Here is a 23281-nt window from a genome sequence, read left to right as displayed (position 1 = left end):
CTCTACAAAAATTAAATATTATCTATTTACTTAAATAATATTGGGATTATTATTAGGAAAAAGCAAAATATATTTTATGTTAAAGTGAATAAGAAGTTTTATGTATGTAATATGGTATTTTAAAAGCACATACAACATAAATAATGCTTATTATATCCTAGGACATAGAATATAATAGGAACAACCCACATAGCTGGCCTCTTTGTTCTGTGAAGTGAGATTTCAGCTATCTTTACATTTTGTTCCTTTAAAAAAGTTTTTAAAATTGAGCTTCTTAAATTACATAATTTTTGTATGTTGTAAGGTATATGGGAAATACAGAAATTTTGGAAAAGAAAAAAATTAACATTGCCTGTATTTCAGAATCAGAAATAATCATTGTAAACCACTGATAACACTTTAGTATATTTCTTAGCTTTTGTTTGTTTTCTGTGTATGTATGTGTATATATATATGTGTGTGTATTATATAAAATTGGAATTTTCTATTTATACAGAATTTATTTATTCTACATCCTACTTTTTAATATTTTATTGTGAGCATTTTTCCATGTCTTTCTTTAAATACAGTTTTTTATGGCTCATATGGATACACTATAAAATATTGAACTATTCCCTTATAGGACATTTTATATTAACTTTTTAATCACATGAATACTGGTGGCCTTCATTTAATAAAAAGACTATCTTTTCTAACAAAATTTACTGTATAGTAGGTTTTTTTTTTTTTTTTGATGAGGAAGATTTGCCCTGAGCTAACATCTGTTGTTAATCTTCCTCTTCTTTTGCTTGAGGAAGATTAGCCCTGAGCTAACATCTGTGCCAGTCTTCCTCTATTTTGTATGTGGGTCGCTGCCACAAGATAGCTGATGAGTGGTACAGGTCCATGCCCGGCAACTGAACCCAGGCCGCCTAAGTGGAGCTCACTAAACTTGGTCACTACACCAAGGGGTCAGCCGCTGTATGGTAGTTTTTAAAATTAAATATATATTTTCTCTCATCATCCATGTAATGTCTTCCTCTGGATCCCAGAATGTAGAAAGGATGTAGTAAAATTTTTTAGATCATATACTTAGAGGGAGAATGACAATATCCTGATAAAATATTAATTATACTACTGAAAGTATTAACACTGCCACTTAAATATGATCCATATTGTTATACCCAAAGTAAAAAATAAAGTGATGAAACTGGAAATATAAACTAGAACCATAAACTGTAGAAGTAAAATTGTCTCCATATCTTGTCTCATGTACTTATTTTAACTGAGTAATAGCATTCTCTAAACTATAATTTAAGAAATTGGCTAAATGTTTTATCATCAAACATCTTAGTACTTATAACTTTACATTAAAGGTCATTCCCTTATGCTCAGTTTTCCCAACCACTTGTATTTATTGATGTCTTTCCAGATCTGTTTTTATTAATAATTGTATAATTTGTTAATATATTTTTGGATGTGATATGTGTTAATCAATCATATTTTAAAAACATCTATCGTAAAGATAAGGAATGAAAAATCCAAGTCTTTTACCATAATCCCTTCTTCCTTATGTTAATGTCCCAAACAGAGCTGAGAAATCAGGTTTATGCCTCAGTAAACCTGATTCCATCTTGTTTTTAGATCTTATTTGAGGTTATTAGGTATAGAGGTGGTTCATGAGGGGAAGACAAGTAATGGATACAAGATCAGAGACCTATGAGATTTGTTTTAATGAATTGCTGTTAACACAAAATTTGCTTCCATTCATGCTCAGTAAACCAAACGTGTGGGTCGTCATTCTTTTTGGTGAGGACTGGATTATTTACAAAACATAAAATGGCTCCCCATAGTCCTTCTTACTGAGACAACATCAAACCATGCCCTCAGTTAACTCTGTGTTTTTTGGTTTTGCATTTAGGAAAAAGAAGGAAATGAGAATAAGATAAGCTAAAATCAAAAAGAATTTGTTCTATGTATATGTGCATAGAAAAAAGACTGAAAGGACGTATACTAAAGTGTTAACAGCAGATTTATGGTGGCATTATGAATGATATTTATTTTTTGTGTTTTCTACAAGAAATATATATTGATTTTATAATCATAAAATGTTATAGAAAAGAAGATTTAAAAAAAAACTTTGAATAAATCCTCTTTATTTGGAAATGAGTATACTTATTTCCACATCTTTTACAGTGTGACCTACAGTACTATATCATAGAAATGTTTCCAGAAATGGTTCCTTTTTCTTTCTTTTTTTTTTTTTGTGAGGAAGATCGGCCCTGAGCTAACATCTGCCAATCCTCCTCTTTTTGCTGAGGAAGACTGGCCCTGGGCTAACATCCGTGCCCATCTTCCTCCACTTTATATGGGATGCCACCACAGCATGGCTTGACAAGTGGTGCATCAGTGTATGCCCAGGATCCGAGCCGGCGAACCCTGGGCCACCGCAGCGGAGCGTGCGCACTTAACCACTTGCGCCACCAGGCCGGCCCCTCCAGAAATAGTTCCATGAATATCAGCAGATTCTTAATCATCAAACATCAATTGTATTTACTCTGCTTCCTAAGGCAAGTGGACTAATACAATTGTGTGTGGTGGGCAGAGAGGTGAGGAGATGGAGAGTTGGGGGCTGGTGCATAGCAGAATCATCTGTAGAACTTTTAAAAAACATACCTGACTGTTCTCCCTGTGTATTCTGTTCCTTACCCTTGGCTGGTGGGATAAAGTGTGGGTGTGACCCTCAAATATGTATTTTGAAAAATCTCCTTGGATTTTTATGATATGCCCTCTGTCCACCACTCCCTCTTCCAAGAGAACCACTGTACTAGCATTATGATTAATCAAGGATTACTACAGTTATGAGCTTTGAAATGGTTTTTATACCTAAGTACAGCATGTAACAGAAGTTCTGATATGGGAAACCCTCTCACGAGTCTCCTTTGTGAGAGGGCAGTGCCTGTCTCTGGGATGCTATGTAACTTGGTCCCTATTAAAGTGCTTTGCTCCAGTTCCCCCAGTATAGTGCATATTCAGGAATGTTATTATTTGTAAGGATCTCATAAAGGGACTCCCCACCCTGCTCACCTTTCAAATTGAAGGTACTCCTATATGTTCTTAGTTCCCATTTGGCAAGTGTCAAGCACTTGATAAAACCTTGATCAGTTTTATCTACAGAACCAAGAGCTAAAGAGTCTCTCGGGATCTTCAGAGGATTTGTGCCAGTAAAGGTTTGGCAAAAGGTCAGCAAATTCTACACATTTGTGACTAACTATTTTTATTGGTAACAGCCACATTTTCTTTTTAGAGAATTATCTGGTGCCTTAATTATTTCTGAACAGCAGATTTTTTCATGCTTTATTTCTCAATTTTAACTTTTGCTCTTATTCAAAATATCAAATTTAAAGTTGACCATTTTCGTAGATCCAGATGTCATATTTATATTTCTGAAGGCTTGCTGATAAATTAACTAAAAAGTTAACCAGGTCTCTTTCTCTAAGAAAATTGTATTAAAATAATGTAAACAGGGCCGGCCCTGTGGCTTGGTGGTTAAGTGCGCGCGCTGCGATGCTGGTGGCCCGGGTTCGGATCCCGGGTGTGCATCGAGGCACCACTTCTCCGTCCATCCTGAGGCCGAGTCCCACATACAGCAACTAGAAGGATGTGCAGCTATGACATACAACTATCTACTGGGGCTTTGGGGGGAAAAAATAAAATAAATAAAATCTTTAAAATAATGTAAACATGTACCCAGTGATTTGGACACCAGTATCAGTCTGTCTCTGTATTTTGGTTTGAGACAAACAGGATTTCCATTTAGATCCATTTTCCACAGCTTCATCAACTTGTTCAGTAAAAACTCCAAATCCTATAATTAGAGAAGAAAAGGCAAGACATGTGTTTCATAATTATCAGTGTTTCTTTCATGTCAGTTAACTGTTTTTAAAGGTAATTACTGCTTTTCATGGAGTTCTAGCTCAGTGCCAGGTACTTAGAAAGTGTACAATAAATATTTTTTGGATACAATAGTCTATACTGGTAATAGAGGGGGCTAAAGATGAGGCAAAAAGTGAGGTCCTGAGTTGAGGGCCACAGAACTGTTCTCTCTCACACTCCCTTAAATGGACCCAAGCTGCAGCTCAGAAACACTTTTGCCCCTCTGGCTGCTTTACGCTGCGGAAGATGCCCTATTCTTAGTGGAGTTTATGGAAGTTTACAGATTAGGGCAATTAAGGAGTAGTAAGTAAGCAGTCCATTGGCGTTGCAAGTAATATATAGTTGTTTTTTATTTTATAAAGAATGCATATTCATTTTAGAAATCTGTAAAAAAAAATCAGAGGGGAAAATAGAAGGAGAAAAAAATAACTTGCATGCTTATCACCCAAAGATCACTTTTAATATGTTATATATCATTCTAGTCGTCTTTTTTGAGCATAGCGATTTCTTTTTTAATTGTCATCGTACTGTGGGTACAATTTTGTTTTATGCATGTCATCAACATTTGTGCGTTTTTATAGCTTACAAGAAAATCAGCCAATTTATATTTCAAGGAATATTTAAGTTATTCCATGGTCTACAATCCAAATGAATGTGAGAAAAACAGATGAATGGCATTTAAGGCCTAGCTCTCTCAGTTTGCCCTCTTCACCTCCTCTTCCTCCCTATTTGGGTTTCTTTTTCCATCCAGTGTCACTATCTTTTTCTCCAATGCCTGTCTTTCTGTCATTCTTTTCCTTGCTTTCTCCCCTTCCTCATGTTTAAAATATGTATATTTTGTTTTAGCTACTATTTAATGGAAGTGAAAATATACTTTGAGTATTTCTTATATATGTCTCCAAAATTCTGTTTTTTATTTTAAGAATCAGATAAGTTTAATCTGTAATGAATTACTCAAAACAAGTAATGCAAAAACTCTTTTTCTACTCTGTAGCCTTCAATTGATTTTTAAAAATTCAATGGCTATAGACAAAAAAGAAAAAAAAAGGAAAACTACCTTCAATAGGGCAGAAACATTCTTTTAAAGCAAATGTTTTGCTGCTAATAGTAATAAATACTGATAATAACTAATTCTGTGGAGAGCTTTCTGGTTTTCAGAGCATTGCCATATATGTGACCTTGTACACATGTAGGGGGATTGCTATTCTTGAGAATATGGGTGTGAGGATTACAGAGTTAATAAAAATTCCAGAGGAGAGCAGCAGGCAAATTCCTATGCTTCTTCCATTTGTTTTCCTCAAGCCAAGACCAAAATTATCATAAGGTATAAGGGAAAATTAGGAAATACAAATTATACATTAATTCATACATGTTCTTAATTGCAAAGCCGAAATCAATTGACAGGGCATTGCCTGACATTTTTATTCCCCATATCATTTCCTCACCTTCAAAGCTTGATGCCTACCATTCAGCCTTTTATATCTATTTGACCTATTTGTACCTTCTATCTTATTCTTTGCTCAACCCATGTTTATTGTTACTTAGATATTTCATTTTTCCATTTTTGGAAAAATTTCTTATAGTAAGACTGTATTTATTCCATAGATTTTAGAAAATCATTTTTTTACTATGAGTCTTTGATAGCAGTTCCCTTCCACATATTAAAAATCCCCACAAAACTCTGTCATATCATGGAGGTAACAAATTTGGAATATCCAGAAATGTGCTTGCATCTACATGAAGAAATGCTGTCTTTGGGGAATAATTATAAGGACAGTTGGTGTCTAGGACCTCCTGCAGAGCAACTGGTAGGTCCCTTAATCTTCCTGAGACCAACGTCTTCCTCCATAAAGTGGTAAAACTTTTTCCAGTTCTGGAAATAATGTCCTAGACTGTGAGTATCCAAATAAATAATTTTATGTGAAAAATATAAGGAATTGTTTAAAAAATATACAGGCAATTCCAAACTTCCTGGCACTGCTGCTTACTGTTTGACCTTAGGCAAGTCTGTGTCCTCATTTACAAAGTGAAGATAACTAGGATTAGTTGCAGTGGCATATGAAGTGCCTGGAACAAAGCAGGTAAGTAATAAATGTGTTAATTCTCTGCCTCTGTGCCTGCCCTACCACCCCTCAGCTAATTCCCTTTGTCTTAATTTTAGTCAACAGAGAGCAAAAATTGTTGTAAGAATAAGCTTCTGACCCACTGACAAGTAGTTGACTTTTTGTAAGAAAGCTCTCTTCAAAAGTTAAAACATCATCCTTCAGTCCTGGGCCCTGGATTATGCCCTCTCCACAGCATTTGTTCAACATCGTTTGACATAGCCATAATTATCTTATTTCATGTGAGAGTTTCACTGTATTTCTCTTAGCCTTAAAAAACCTCTAAGGAAGGGATTGTGCATTGCATTTTTGTACAGTGTTGCATACGATGCCCATCATCTAAAAGTTAAGTAATAATAACAATAAGAGAATTCTAAATTTATATAGATAAAACAGTCCTGTAGAGTTTTGTTAATTGTTCTTCACTTGATAAATGACCCTCGACATACTCCCTCCAGAGTATGTTTACTTAAGACTAAACTAATCCTGTGCTGAAATATGATTACCCTTTGGATACGCTCTGGTTGTTCATTGCCTTCCTGTCTTTAATAAAATGCTTTCACTTTCCTGCCCTTCAATAAGTTACTAAAGGGAGCAGACACTTTTCTGGACAGTCTCTGTTTGATAAATGATCTTGTCATGCCATCACTTACAGGAGTGCTGCAAAATACTGAGGAGCCAATTCTATTTCCCATGCAGGGCTCGTGCCTAAGCTCCTGTATAGGTGCCTGCAGCACGGGCAATGCTCTCTCTACAATTAATGACGGCTGCTGATGAACCTGTATTTGACCAGCATGCTCCAATCTTTATCGGAAACGTCTGGCCCAACTGTCCTAGCTAAATCTAAAGACAGCCATTTGTCATCCCCCTGACTGCCTGTCATCATCTGCCTGGGAAAATCTATAATTTTTGGCTTGTTCCTGACTAAACTGTAGAGTGAATAAATTTATCTTTGGGCCACTCTGCTTGTTAGGATCAATATTGAGCAGAGGTTGAATAAATTAGAAACTGGGAAAACATGACAGGCCATAGTGGTTTGTTCGTTTGTGTCTTATAAATCAAACATTTAGTTTATGTAAGAGGCAAGCACGTCAAATTTTTGATTTCCACCATTTATTCTGAAGATGCTTTACTTCATGATAAATGGTGATCAGAAAACCAATGAAGTAAATCACTAATATATCTGACTGTGAGATGAACTTTTTAGATCATTTTATTGATTTAGCAAACTTTGCAGACATAAAAACTGTAGGTAAAGATTTAACATATTTTTTTGTTCTTTCAAGTTTTCATACATATTTGCGACCATGATATTTATTTGACTTAATAGTGTCAGCAAGCTATATAATGCTGGCACTAGTGAAGTTCATGGCTCATCAAGCTACTTGCAGAAATGCAAAAGTTTTATTGTAAATGGTCATTAAAGTATTTAATATTTTAATACATTGATGTATACCTATTTAAAGGAGTTACAGAAAGAAATGTTAACCAAAAGTAAGCATCATTTAAACTAGAGCATTGTGAGTTAAAGAAAGCAGTTTTTAAACTATGGAGTATTGTTTTGCCTAAAACGTCTCTTTCTCTTCCTCCTCAGTGGTTGACTTTGCCACCAATTTTATTGTGGAGAACTGAGTCATCCATCCATCGAGTTTTCTCAGTTGTCTGTCTTTGGTCTTGCACTTCCTCTTTCTCATTTTTCTCAACAAAGGAAGAGTCCTACCTCTTTTCCCAAGTTAATTCTCTCGATCCCTTCTCCTCTCCACAGGCCTCCTTCTCTTGTGGTCTTCTTTCTCTTGCATTTCCATTTCCAATCTCTCCCTCTCCTCTGGCTTTTATCCTGTCTCTTACCTACCACTGCTGCACTTCTTAAAACAGTCCACGACAGTGCTTCTCAAACTTTTATGTGCTTAAGAATCATCTAGGGATCTTGTTTAAATGCAGGCTCTGATTTGTTAGGTTAGCTGAGATTCTGTGTTTCTGATGTTGATGCTGCTGGTCTTAGGACCACATTTGGAGTTATAATAAGTTATAGTAATAAGCTACTACCTCTGCTTCCTCAACCACTGGGCATTCCTGCAGCCTAGTGCTTCTGAACAGGCACTGCTACCCTTGTTACTGAGTGGTACATTGCCAATCTTAGTCTCCAGCCTTTGGAGCATCTTACCCTACTGACCACTCCCTTTATGGCTTTGTGATTCCACATTCTTGCAGGCTCCCTGGGTCTTGTATGAATCTCTGACCCCACAAGTAACAAACCTCTGATGATAGAAATCCCCAATGTATGAACAGGCTGTTTTCTAAAAGTTGCTTTTGAGAATGGAGAACACATCTCATAAAAAATAGTGCTATACCTGGCAGACTGTTGCCTGAGTCAGCCCATAAAAACAACCTATTTAATTGGGAAAAAGCCTGAAGAATATCTGTGCAGTGACAGTGCTGTAAAACCTCCCTATAATGCATCACCATGTTTCCTGAGCACAAGAGCTCCCTCTGGGGAATAGGAGCAGGTGTCCCTGTGGCAGACGGTCAGGGATCAATTTACTTGCTTCTTTTTCTATAATCAACATTTATTCCTTTAAAACAGTGTTTGTTTACCTTACCTGGACCACAGCAGAATGTAAAATCATGGCTATAAAAACTTTTCTCTCCTATAACCCACAACCTTCTCAATTTATACTCAGACCCTTTTCAGAAAAAGAATGGTCACGTTGATGAAAATAGTAAAACATCTGTTACACCAATGAAGGAGGCGTCCTCTGTATGTGAGGGGAAGAAGTAGATTTTGTGGGAAGCCACGTTGAGCATTTCATCATATCCTTCCATATCTAGGCAATCTCTTCCATGATGGCAGTGTCAGTGACCACTTAACCAATATGCTGAAGACTCCCACATTCTTCTGTCCACTGAGCTTTTGTCTCATATATCCAATTGTCTACTTGATATTTTCTCTGGAACATTTCAAAGGCACCTCGAACTCTACATGACCAAAACTCATGATCTTTTCCCTCTCACCCAAACCTGACTCCAGAGTTCCCTATTTTCTGTCATGCAAGGCAGAAGCCAGGGAACCATTCTTGACCTCTACCTCTTCCACACTCCCTATATCCAACTCACCACCAAGTCCTGTTCACTTTACTTCTTGAACAGTTCTTCAGTCTGTCCATTCACTTCATTTCCACCCCAACCCTATTCAAGTTCCCACCATTTCTCACTTCTTAACAAGACTGGCCTCTTCCAATCTATTCTCCACTCTGCAGCCATACTGATCTTTTCAAATTGCTAATCTATAATTATTTCACCTCTAGCTTAAATACCTTCAGTGGCTCCCCACTGTTCTTAGGATAAAGAGAAAACTATCATGACCTATGTGGCTCATCTACCCACCAGCCTCTATTTGCATTATGCTCTGCCTTCACTCTCTCTGCTTCCTGTCTCTCATCTTTGCCATGCTCTTATCTGCCCCAGGTCCTTTGCACATGCTATTCTCTACCTGGTAAGCCCTTCTGTTCTCTCAGAGCTCAGCTCAGCAATCCCTTCCTAAAGGAAACCTTCACTGAGCTCCCTAACTAAGGCAAATTCCCCTGTTATAGGGTCTCAGAGCCACATACTTCTCCTTTGTAGTCCTTGCCACAGGTGCAGTTTTACATTTGTTTTGGTGTGATTATGTGCTTAAGATCTCTCTTCCTCTCAATGCTGAGAGCTCTTGGAGGCTAGGGACCATATCTGTTTTTTGTTCGCTATTGTCTCCCCCATTGTCTAGCAAGCTCTGCCACATGGTAGGTGTTTTGAATAAATGGATAAGAAGAAATGAATGAATGCATGCATGAATGAATGGATCTGAGGTTAGAAGCAGGACAGGAACTATAAAGGAGAAATTATGTGGAACTGTTTCGAAAATTTGCTGACTAGAGGGGCTGCAGACACGGAAGGAAAGAGGAAAGACAGGATTTATCTTTTCTTCTATATCCTCCTCTATTCTGCCACCACCCTTACCTCCCCCTCCTTCACTCAACAGTCTGCCCTGGACCAGCTTTGGACTAGGGAATAGAAGAAATGCGGGCAAGGTTAGAGGATCTTGGGGAAAGGAGTCCTTGACAGCTGTGGGTATGTGGAAGTGAGAGGGAAGGTAATGAAATCCCAAACAGCAGGAAGGACAGAAGCCACTTGGCCACCCAGCTTCTTCTAGGTCTGTATCCTGTGCCTCGGCCTCTGATGTAGCCACTCCACTGTGGCTCTAGGACTCTTAGTAGGCTAGGGCATAGGCATCATTTGGGAATGTCTATATTTCCAAGTGACCCAATTCTCTATTTTCTTTTTCCTTTTCTTATTCCTTCCACAGAGCTCCAGGATTTCAGTTGCCATGATAGTACTTTTCCTTGTTACATGTGTTCCTTTTAATTTTTCTTAAATATCTTTCTTTCTCACTGGTCAAACCAAAATTTTGGTTGGAAGATTCAAAGTTATTTAACAATCCTAGGGGACCATTATTTTTTCATTTTTATCTTATTTCATGTATTTTCCATAGGTGCATTTGAGGAACCTATGGATATCCATATAAAAGCAGCTGCTCTAAAGTGCTAAAAACCTTAGGTAATTATAGTGGTTTTGTTAGGATTCTCTAATGATGACCATTTCTTTTTCCCTATGGCACAAAGCTGTCTGTTGCTGGAAGACTCAGGATGGATGTCAGTGACCTTGTGTATAGCATGTTGAGCTTTTTCTCCCATAGCACAGGGTTTGATGTCAGCAGTTTTTGGGCAACTTCAATCAATGAGCTTAAATATGGAAAAATTAAAGCTGAAAAAGGAGACTCTGCCCCAGGAAAACATACAGAGAAACAAGTTAGTATTCTGATGCTAAACTTCAACATGTCCTTTGATTAAGCCTTCAGAGGATAATTTAAAATGGACCACAAAAGCACATTTCAAATGAATGCTGGGCAAGTCTGTATTCAGACTTCCAAGAAGCTGTGTCTAGGCATTTTTAATTGCTTGTGTCTTCTTGCTGGAAGTAAAGGAACTTGAGATTTCCTTCTCACTCCCTGGATATCTTCTCTCCATGGGAGGGAAAAGCAACTTTTGGCATATCCCAGCCTCTGGAACTTGCTGAATGGTTTGTATTCCTTCCCCAGATAGTTGAATATTTTTTATTGTTCCTGTATTCATTCACTCTGTAAACATGTAGTAGGTGCCTACTATATGCCTACTATGTGCCAGGCTGAGCTCTAGCGAATCCTGAAGTTAGCAAAAATTTCTTGCTCTTAAAGGTTCTCAGTCTAATGGGGCATATGTGATATATAATAACAGAATTATATTAACCAGTTGTTCCTTACCAATCATTCATTCTTTTTTAAATTAGATTTTTTTAAATCAAAGCAATGCAATCAAATAAAACCATAGGGTTTATAACAAAATTTAAAGAGTACCTTAGGGCTTTTAACAAAACCACTTGCAACTTCTTCAGCTATTTCTACACAGACTTACCTCCACATTGCTAAATAACAACTGCTATTTATTGATTTTTAAATCTTAGATATTTATCTACTGAATTCCTACTATGGAAGATGATTTAATTCTCATAAGTACTACTCCCAACCCCTACTACACTTCCCTTACCCCATCCTGTCAATAGAGTTATACTAAAATTGTTAATGAGATTAATATTCATTGGCTATTTTATGGAGCTCGCTTAAATATTGTTCGAAGCTAAACCGCGTAATGCACTATGATTGCTTCTTATTTTAAAAATTGATTGATTATTTGCTTAGTTTTCTACGTATTTAGCACCAATTTAGCCTGCTGCAACCTGGGCTGGTAGATGCTCTCCTAGGACATCCCTTCATTTCAAATTGCCTTCACACTCATTCTGAGAATTTTCTTAGCCTTTTTCCTGTTACCTAGATCCCATGTCTTCCTTTTTTCTGGTTTTCTCTCCTGTTTAGGTGGAACACATTTTCCAAGAACTGCCTAAGAGCAACTACATGGGATGTAAATTTTTTTGAGAGCTTGCATGTTTAAAAATGTTTTATATCTCATAATTGATTGAAAAATTGACTGAGTATATAATTCTAGATTGAGGATATTTTTACCTCAAAAATTGAAGACATTATTCTACTGTCTTACAAATTGAAAAATCTGATAATTCTGACTCCATTTTGATTCCTGATTTTTTGTATTATGATCCTCTTTTCCTCTGTAGAAGCCTTTAGGAACTCTTTACTCCCAGTGTTCTAAAATTTTTTTAAGGATGGACCTGGGTGTGGGTCAGTTTTCATCAAGTGTGCTGGCATTTGGGAGACAGTTTCAATCTGGAAACTCATGTCCTTTGGTTCTGAAAATTTTTCTAATATTATTTTAAAATTAACTTCATTGAGTTATAGTTTACCTACAACTAAATGCATACATTTAAATGGCCAAACCATATACATCCATATAACCACCACCATAATCAAGACAGAATGTTTTTATCATCTCAAAAAATTCATTCATGGACCTTTCCAGTCAACCTCTTCCCATTCCCATCAGGCAACCATTGATCTGCTATTACTATATACATTTGTTTTTACTTTTCAAGAGTTTCATATAAATGGAGTCATACAGATGTACTCTTTTTTGTCTGGCTTATTTTGCTCAGTATAATGTTTTTTAATTTGTCCATGTTTTGTGCATCAGTAGTTCATTTCTTTTTATTGCTGAGTGATATTCCATTGTATGAAATAGTTTGTTTATCCATTCCCCATTTGAGGGAAACTTGGTTGTTTCCAAAATTACAAATAAAGTTACTGTAAAGATTTGCATACAGGTATTTGTGTGAACGTAGGTTTTCCTTTCACTTAAATACTTAAGAATGGGATTTCTGAATCATTTGGTAAGTGCATATTTAACTTTATAAGAAACATCAAACTGTTTTCCAAAGAGGTCGTATCATTTTACATTTTCTTCAGCAATGCATCAATGAAGCCATCTGGGCTTGGAGTTTTCTTTGTGGAAAGGTTTTTATTTATAAATATGATTTAATAGATACAGAGATATTTAGATTTTCTATTTATTCTTATGTCAGTTTTGGTAATTTGTGTCTTACAAGGAATTTATCTGTTTTAGCTGTCAACTTTATTGGCATAAAGTTCTTCACAACATTTCTTTATTATCCTTTAATGATATCTTTTTCATTTCTGATATCGTTAATTTGCGTCTTCTTTCTTTGTTTTCTTGGTCAGCCTACCTAGAATTTATTACTTTTATTTATATTTACATAGAACCAACTTTTGGTTTTGTTGATTTTTCTGTAGTGGTTGTCTATATTTCTATTTCATTGATTTCTGCTGTTATCTTTATTATTTCCTTCCTTCCACTTATTTTGAATTTAATTTGCATTTATTTTTCTTGCTTCTTGAGGTGGAAGCTTAGATAATTTTTCTTCTTTTTTAATATAAGCATTCAAAGCTATAAATTTCCCTCTAAGCACTAGGTTACTGCATCCCACAAATTTTCAAATGTTTTGTTTCTATTTTCATTTAGTTCAAATATTTTCTAATTTCCCATGTGATTTTTTTCTTTGATCAGAGATAATTTAAAAGTGTGTTTTTAAACTTCTAAATATTTGGATATTTTAAAGATTTCTTTCCTTTATTCCTTTCTAGTTTAATTCTGTTGTGGTCAAACAACCTACTCTGTATAACTTCAATTCTTTAAAGTTTTTTGAGGCTTGCTTTATGGCCCAGCTATTGACTATTTAGTGAATATTACAACTACTGTTGTTAGGTGGAATGTTCTGTAAGATGTAAGAATCAATTAGATCAATTTGGTTGGCTGTGTTGTACCAATCTTTTATATCCTTACTGATTTACCATCTACTTGTTCTATCAACTACTTAGAGAAAAGTGTCAAAATCTCTGTTATAATTATGGATTTGTTTATTTCTCCTTTTACTTCTGTCAATTTTTGCTTCATGCATTTTGAAGCTCTGTTATTAGGTCTATAAATATTGAGGATTGTTATGTTTTATTGATGAATTGGGACTTTTTATCATTATAAATTTTTCTTATCTATCTCTGATAATATTTCTTGTCCTGAAGTCTCTCTTGTCTCATATTAATATAGCCACTCCAGTTTCCTATTTTATTATTTGTGTTTTCATTGTATATGTTTCCCCATAATTTTACTTTTAACCATTATATATCATTATATTTAAAGTGTGTTTCCTGCAGAGAGCACATGATTGGATTTTTAAAATCCAGTCTTACCACCTCTGCCTTTTAATTGGAATGTTTAGACTGTTTACATTTAATATAATTATTGATATAGTTGAGTTTAAAACTGTCTTGCCATTTGTCTCACCTGTTCTTTATTCTCTTTTCCTGCTCCCCCCTTTTTTTTGCATTTCATTTTCTTTCCATTATGGACTTTTTAATTATAAACATTTTTATTTTAGTGGTTGCTTTAAGGTTTAAAACAATCATCTTTAAATGAGCATAGTCTACCTTCAAATAATATGATACCACTTCATGTATAATGTAAGAACCTTACAACAGTATACTGCCATTTCCTCCTTCCCTGTCATTTGTGCTATTGTTATTGTATATTTTACTTTTACATGTCACTAACCCCATGATATGTGGTTATTATTTTTGTTTTAAACAAATTAATTATCTTTCAAAGAAATTAAGAAAATGTGAAGAGTCTTTTATATTTACCCTATACTTACCATTTTTAATACTCTTCATTCCTTTGTGTAAATAAAAATCTCCGTCTGTTATCATTTTTCCTGTTATCATTTTTCCTTCACCTTGAAGAACTTCCTTTAATATTTTTTTGTAGTGCTGGTCTCCTGGGGACAAATTCTTTCAAGTTTAGTTTATCTTTAATGAAGGCAAAATCTTTATTTTGCCTTCATAGTTTCACTGGATACATAATACTAAGTTGACAGGTTTTTTTTTTTCTTTTAACGCTTCAAAAGTTATTTCATTGTCTTCTGGCTTGCATTGCTTTTGACGAGAAGTCTGTGATAATTCTTATCTTTCTATGTACATAGTGTCTTTTTCTCTAGTTGCTTTTAAGATATTCTTATCATTGGTTTTCAGCATTTTTTTTTTTATGGTGCACCTTAGTGTAATTTTCTTTGTGATTTTTCTGTTTGGGTTTTATTGAGCTTCATGGATCTGTAGGTTTATAATTTTCAATCAAATATGGGAATTTTGGGGCTACTATATTTTTGTTGTTTTTTGTTTTTGTTCTATTTTTTAACAGCTTTATTGAGATGTTATTCACATACTATAAATTCACACATTAAAGTGTACAATTTAATGATTTTTAGTATATTCACAGAGTTGTGCAATCATCAGCACAATCAATTTTATAATATTTTCATTACCCCCAAAAGAAACCTTACCCATTAACATCATTTCCTATCTTCCCCTGATCCCTTAACTCTAGGCAATCAATAATCTATTTCTAGTTCTATAGATTTATCTATTCTGGACATTTCATATAAATGAAATCTTATATGGTCTTTTGTGATTGTCTTTTTTCACTTTGTGTAATGTTTTCAAAGTTTATCTATGTTGTAATGTGAATCAGTCCTTCATTCCTTTTTATTGCCAAATAGTATCCCATATGTATAGACATACCCATTCTTTTATCCAATCATTGGTTTATGGACATTTGAATTGTTTCTAATTTTTGGCTATTTTGAATAATGTTGCTATGAACATTCATGTACAATTTTTGTGTGGACGTATATTTTCATTTCTCTTAGTGTATACCTCGGAGTGGAATTTTGTATCATATGGTAATTCTATGTTTAACATTTTGAGGAATTGCCTGTTTTTGAAAGCAGCTGTACCATTTACATTCCCCAGAAAGTATGAGGGTTCTATTTTCTCCATATCATTGCCAATACTTGTTGTTTTCTGTCTTTTTAATTATAGCTATCTCATTGGGTGTGAAGTGGTATATAATTGTGGTTTTGATTTGCATTTCCCTAATGACTAATGCTGTTGAGTATCTTTTCATGGGCATATTGGCCACTTGCATATCTTCTTTGTAGAAATGTCTATTCAAGTCCTTTGCCCATTTATAAATTGGATTGTTTGTCTTTCTGTTGTTGAGTGGCAAGAGTTCTTTATATATTCTGGATATGAGTCTATTATCAGATATAGGATTTGCAAATATTTTTTCCCAGTTTGTGGTTTGTCTTTTTCACTTTCGTAATGGTATTCTTTGAAGCACAAAAGTTTTTAATTTGATTGAAGTCTAATTTATCGTTTTTTTTTTGCTTATGTTTTTTGCGTCATATCTAAGAAGGCTTTGCCTAATTCAGTGTCATAAAGATTCATCCCTATGTTTTCCTCGAAGAGTTTTATAGTTTTATGTCTTACATTTAAGTCTCTGATCCGTTTTGTATTGATTTTTGTTTATGTTGTAAAGAAGGGATCCAATTTGATTCTTTTGCATGCTGCTATCCAAATATCTCAGCACCATTTGTTGAAAAAACTATTCTTTCCCCATTGGATTGTCTTGGCACCCTTGTCAAACATCAGTTGACCATAAATGTGAAGGTTTATTTCTGGATTCCCAGTCTCATTCCATTGATCTATATGATGATACTTATGACAGTGCTACACTGTCTTGGTTACTGTAGATTTGTAGTAAGTTTTTAAATAGGAAGTGTGAGTCCTCCAACTTTGTTCTTTTTCAAGAATGTTTTGACTACTCTGGGTATCTTGAGGCCACTATTTCTTCAAAGATATTTTCTGCCTGTCTTAGTTTGGGCTGCTATAACAGAATACCTTAGACTGGGTGGCTTAAACAACAAACATTTATTTGCTCACAGTTCTGGAGGCTAGGAAGTCCAAGATCAAAGTGCTGACAGATACCGTGATCTGGTGAGAGCACTTTCCCTGGTTTGCAAATGCCTGTCTTCTCATCGTATCCTTACGTGGCTAAGAGAGAGAGCTCTCGTCTTGTTCTTTCCTTATAAGGACTCTAATCCCATTCTTGAGGGATCCACCCTCATGACCTAGTTATCTCCCAAAGGCCCCACCTCCAAATACCATCACATTGGGGATTAGGCTTCAACCTATGAATTTTGGAGGGACACAAACATTCAGTCCCTAGCATGGCCCCTACTCCTCCTAGGACTCCATTTACATACATGTTTGAATGCTTGTAGTGTCCCATAAGCCATTGAGGCTCTGCTCATTATTTTTTAGTGTTTCTTATTTCTGTACCTCAGTTTCAATAGTCTAATGCTATGTCTTTAAGTTCACTGTTCTTTTCTTCTATAATGTCTAATCTACTTTTAATTCCATCCAATTAGTTTTTCATTTTAGATACATTTTTCATCTCCAGAAGTGACTTTTTTTTTTTTCTTCACATCTTCCATTTTTCTTCTGTTTGGGTGCATGCTTTCTTTAAATTCCAGAGCATATTTATAATAGCTTTGTAAAAGTTCTTTCCGGGCCGGCCCCGTGGCTTAGCGGTTAAGTGCGCGTGCTCTGCCGCCGGCGGCCCGGGTTCGGATCCTGGGTGTGCACCGATGCACCGCTCCTCCGGCCATGCTGAGGCCGTGTCCCACGTACAGCAACTGGAAGGATGTGCAGCTATGACAGACAACTATCTACTGGGACTTTGGGGGAAAAATAAATAAATAAAATCTTTAAAAAAATAAAAAAAAATAAAAGTTCTTTCTTCTAATTCCATCCTCCATGTCATTTCCAGATGTTTTTTCTTGACTGACTTTTCTCCAATTACGATTTACAGTTTCATGGTTCTTATTTGCTATTACCCTCCCTGCATTGTGGCCTGGAAAGTGCCTGCAGGCAGAAAGCTGGGATAATTAGAGAGCTCACCTTGTTTGTTTTCCTTCTCTTATGGACCACAGTCCTGTGCTGCTTATTGTCTAATGTCTGAAAATGTTGTTTCACATATTCTGTTTAGTTTTCTTTTCTTTTTTGTAGAAGGATGATTCTTGTCATGGTTGATACATCATGGCCCATTATATTTTAAATATAATTTTATTTTCCTCTTCTTTTTCCTGTTCTCTGATACTTGTACTCTTATTAGTCATATATTGGATCTCCTGAATTAATTCTTTTTTTCTTGCTTATTTTTCATTCTTTCTGGGAGACTTGCCCAATTTTATCATTTAAGCTTTATATTGAATATTTAATTTCTCCGATTCTATTTTAAATTTCTAAGTACTCTCATTCACTTAATGTTCCTTTTTTTAAAAAAGAGACTCTTTTTATTTCAAGGTTATAGAATCCTTTTTTATTTCTCTTAAGAAATTAATTATAGTGGTTTTTTTTTTTTAATTTTTGTTTTTTCTGCTTCCATCTTATTTGTTTCTTTAGAGTTCTTCCTTGTTTTTGTTTCTTTCTTTGACTTTAGAGGCTGCTTTCAGATGTCTATAATCTTGAGCTATCTGTTCATTCATGAAAGTTAATGAGAGCTCTTTGTGTGAGAGTCAGGTTGTTGACTGGTTGGTCTCACTGTAGGGCAGTTGGACATGCTGCTGGCATTTTCCCTGTGGAACCCTTAAATGTCAGAATTGGGAGATGTTTTCTCTTGGGCTGGTCAGTTTCCCTAGAGAGGAATCCTCCAATCTCTTGCCCAAAGTTTTTAAGCCATGCAGGAATGGTTTTGGGAGTAAAGCCTGGTTTGTGTCTGTAAGATGGAGGAAAGCATAGGCCCTCTAACATTTCAGTATTCAGTCTTTCACTAAATCCCCATTTTCAGCATTATCCACTGCTGTGATTTTTGAACCACAGCCTCTCTGGTTCAACTTCTTCAGAAATTAAACCTGTCCTCTGTAACATTTATTTTAAGGTATTCTATCCAGGTAGTCTTTTAATTTTCCCTTCTCTTGTCCTTTAGTTTGTATACTGAAATTTCAGAAATGGGGAATTAGTTCATGAAAAGCCTGAAGTTTCTCAAACCATATCGTGGAAAGAAGTTTTTAATGGGTTCATGTGGCTTTGGTTAGAAGAAAATATATGCAAAAAGCATGATACTTGACCAGACATACTCTCACTATTGCCAAATCCATGCATTTCTGTTAACCTGTTATCTGCCCTCATGTCAACTACTCAATAGCATTCAGTCCAAGTGGCTATTCCCTCTTTCTTGAAGCTCCTTTTTTTCTTGTCTTCTCCTACATCACTGACTCCTCCTGGTGCCTTCTCATTTAAATGATTTATAAATATTGGGGTGTTTCTGTGCTTCGTCTTGGCCTCATTTATTCCCTATCTCTATGGTTTTTCACCCAGTCCCATGGCTTTAAATATCATGTAAATGCTGTTGATTCCCAAACTTTCCAATCTTATTTCTCCCTTGAACTCCAAATGCCTAGTTAACTTGTCCATTTCAGTGTTCAGTAAGCATTTCAAAAGAAAGAATTCTTTTATTCCTTCCTTGTATTCCCCAACTTGTAAAGGCTACCACTATCTCCCCAGTTCCTCACACAAAAAGCTAGAAGTCATCCCTAATTCTTCTTTTTCCTTTATTCCTATACATCCTAATCATCAAGTTCCATGGGTTCAACCTAAAAATATACCTCCAATCCATCCACTCCTTTTCATCTTCTCTTACTTAACCTTGCAGTAGTCTCCCAACTGATCACTTTGCTATCATTCTTGCAACTCAGTCTTTATACAGCTGATAGAGAAATCTTTAAAAAATATAATCCTTTCAGTGACTTTCTATTGGTCTTAGAATAAAGTCAAACTCATGACCATGGCCTCAAAGGACCTTTATGATCTGGCCCCTACACCTTCCTTTCTAATATCATGTTGTACCGTTTCCTCTTCATCATTCAGCAATTGTTTATTGCATACCTACAACATGTCAGAAACTGAACTAGGCACTGGGGTCCCTATCACAGTGAACTGGCCTCTTTTTTGTTCCTCTGACACTTTAAGCTCTCTTTGGCCTCAGAACCTTTACATATGCTGTTCCCTAAGCCTGGCATGTTCTTTCCCTAGCTCTTTGCACAGATTTCTTCTTTCTCATCCTTCAGATCTTAGCATAAATGTCATTTCCTCAGAGGCCTTTCTTGATAGCTTGATCTAAAATATCCACTGATCCCTTTTCCACTATGTCATCCTACATAATTCCTTCATAGCACTTTTCACAGTCTTCTCTGCTTATTTATTTTCTGGCTGTTCCCTCCTCTGTTTCACTGCAATGTAAGCTCCTTAAAGGTAGAGACCCTGTCTATCTTATTTATCATGGTATCCCCTGTGCCTAGAACATGTTTTTACAAGGGCCTAGAACAGTGCCTGGAACACATAATATAATAAATATTTTTGAATAGATTAACTTGATGGAGAGGTTCAGGAAAAGCTACACAGAGGAGGTGACATTGAGCTCAGTCTTAAAAAATAAGGTTTGGTTATTTAAACACTAATCATTAGATTGAATAATCAGCAGTAATGAAGGTATTTATTTTCTTTATACATTTATCCTGGTTATGCATTATTAACATGGCCTAGGAATAATCATTGTAGGCAAAATAGGTTGGTCTTAATGTCATTCCACAAAACTTCCTTTAGGATCATTTGGAGGCTAGCATTTTTATCCTATGAAACTCTCCTTTTCTGTTCTGAGTTAAAGGCATAATAGAATAAGACTTTAAAAAGTACTGACAATAACTGAAATGAATCATGGCAATTATGATAATTAACAACTAATTAGATCTTTCAAGATATATTCATATATTTACCACTTATTACTAAACATTTCTTTGCCAAGCGTTGTGTTTAGAACCTGGGCTTACAAAAACATTTAGGTATACTTATCCTGCACTTAAGATTGATGCCAATTTGGGAGACTGGAATTCTCCACCATTCTCTCCACAGGAAAGGTGAACTTCTGTGCTTGGCCACTCTGTTCCCATTTCCCATGGAGTGAATGTGGAACACTGTACACAGTCCAGGTCTCCTTTACTTAATCAAGACCTATACTCTAGGCTCTGTCACTTTGAATAGGATCATATGTACAGTATATCTGATATAATACTACCCATCTATTACAAAATCATATTACAGTATTGATACACATACTGCAAAATCATAGGAAAACTAAATAATTCTGATGAATACAAAATGCTCAATGAAAACACATCTAGAGGAGCACTCTAAAATTTAAAATATTTTTGAATACAGAATTTATCCCACGAACTGCTTACATCCTTCATGTTTTACGTTGAAACAACTAATTGAGTCATGCTTCCTTATTGGTCTTTTAAACATCCATCCTGGTTGTTCAATGGCATTTTGGATATTTTGAGGAATTCATTTGTAGTAGAATACATATAATATTTGTTTTCATAATTATCTGCTGCTTACAGTAGTTATGGGATGAGCCAGGTAATAGGCCTGAATTTGGAAACAAGGCCAGGGGTAACTTTTTTAGGGTCAGCGGATAGTTGTCTGGAAGTAATTTTGAAAACAAGAGCTCTGTTCATGGGAGAAAGGAGCCCATTCTTCCTCCAATGGTCCCGTGTAAAGAAATTATACCACAAGCCACCCCAATGCCTAACAAGAAACTGTGTGGTCATGGCAATGGCTCAGCTCACAGGTGACTGTTTCCTGGAAGCCTTCCCTAGCCCCAGGCTGAGTTAGGGCTACCACAATACTTATGATAACAGAATCACATTGTAGTAACGTTACTTGTTGACTATGGGTTTTTTGAGCCCTGGGACTGTATGCTTCCTTCCTCTGTATTACAACAGTGTAGTACAGTGCCTGACAAATATGTAGGTGCCCAACACATACTTGAATGAATGAATCACTAGAAACTCATTCATTGGGACATCAGAGTTAAGGGGCAAGAAATCTAGTCTCTGGAGGGAAACATTTGATAGAAAAAATAATACAGAGAGGAAAAAGCATATAATTCCTTCTCAGAGAAACTTTTTTCTGTTGGTGAAGGATGCAGGCATTGGGGTATGAAAGAGAAAACCAGGTAAGAGGGCAGAATTATGCAAACCAATACATTAAGAAGTAGAGATTCATAAGCTAGTTATAGAACAAATCCAGAATAGTTTTTAAAATAATACATTTTATAGCTATTTAGAGAAATAAGTATTTTTCAATCACAATTTCATGTAAATATTTTTAAATTAATTTTTCTTTACGCTACCTTCACATGCAGAAGTTGGTTGTCAACTGCTATAAGCTGATTAAGATTCTCCAATATTTCTAAGTCTCTTATGTCATCAATATTATTATTGCTGATATTCAATATAGAAAGGGATTTCTGTAAGAAAAATATCTAAGTTAGCATTAGTAAATAGTCTAATTAAATACTTTATATGGGAAACAGAAATCCTAATCTGTGAAAAATTTAAGATTTATCAATTCAGGCTGTTTTGCTCTTTAGGCAAGAAAATAAAAAGCCAAGGAGATTTTGTTTCTATGTCATATTTTTTTCAGATGAAACTTTCAGAACTATAGTAATTGTGATATAATTTACTTTTCATAAGTTCGATTTTCCTCTTCCAGTATGTAAGAGAAATTTATGGAAAAAAGAAACCAAGAATCAAGCAAAGAAAGAAAAAAGATGCTCCAGTAAACAAATGATAACATAATGTAGAAAAAATGCTTATTTCAGTTTAAGCAAATTATCATTTTGTGTTAAATGTCACTAAGATTTGTATTTACATAGAAAAAAATAGTTTTTGTGCTTATTTTTCTAAATAGGAAACATTCACCAAGAATGAAAGAATATCTGGTTTTCATTTTTATCTCTATCTCTCTATAGTTTTCTCTTGACAATCCATATGTTCAGAAGGCACTTAAAATAATAATTAGCTAACTAACAAGAAGTTCATCATCAGCTGTTAATGAGGACATAAATATACAACAGAGCAACATTAAATCAAAGCCATCTTAAAATCTAAGGCCCAGGAATCTCTACCAAGATGGAGTCTACCCACTGAGGCGTCCACACACAGCCAACCTTTAGAGAAGATACTTTCTGGTATTTTTTTTTTTTTTTAACATCTATTGCCAATCCTCCTCTTTTTTTTTTTTTTCCCCTTTTTCTCCCCAAAGCCCCAGTAGATAGTTGTATGTCATAGTTGCACATCCTTCTAGTTGCTGTATGCGGGACGCAGCCTCAGCATGGCTGGTCAAGCGGTGCCTCGGTGCGTGCTCGGGATACAAACCTGGGCCGCCAGTAGTGGAGCGCGCGCACTTAACCGCTAAGCCACGGGGCTGGCCCCCCGGTATTTTTTAAGACTTGAAATACAGCTAAAAAAAT

The 23281-nt window shown here is 35.5% G+C and overlaps 1 protein-coding gene across 1 annotated transcript in view; it reads right to left on the bottom strand.

Annotated features, from left to right (window-relative positions):
- Nucleotides 1-23281, bottom strand: part of PPP1R42 (protein phosphatase 1 regulatory subunit 42) — a 65505-nt gene that overhangs the window by 26488 nt on the left and 15736 nt on the right. The window contains 2 exon segments of the mRNA XM_014792025.2: nt 3730-3847; nt 22160-22276. Of these exon segments, the coding sequence (XP_014647511.1) occupies nt 3730-3847; nt 22160-22276 (235 nt within the window).

The sequence above is a fragment of the Ceratotherium simum genome, chromosome 31, assembly GCF_057802395.1.
Source record: "Ceratotherium simum simum isolate JZ-2026a chromosome 31, ASM5780239v1, whole genome shotgun sequence".
Classification (NCBI taxonomy): Eukaryota; Metazoa; Chordata; class Mammalia; order Perissodactyla; family Rhinocerotidae; genus Ceratotherium; species Ceratotherium simum.
The sequence above is the reverse complement of the archived record's forward strand: the minus strand, read 5'-3'. Positions and strand labels throughout refer to the sequence as shown.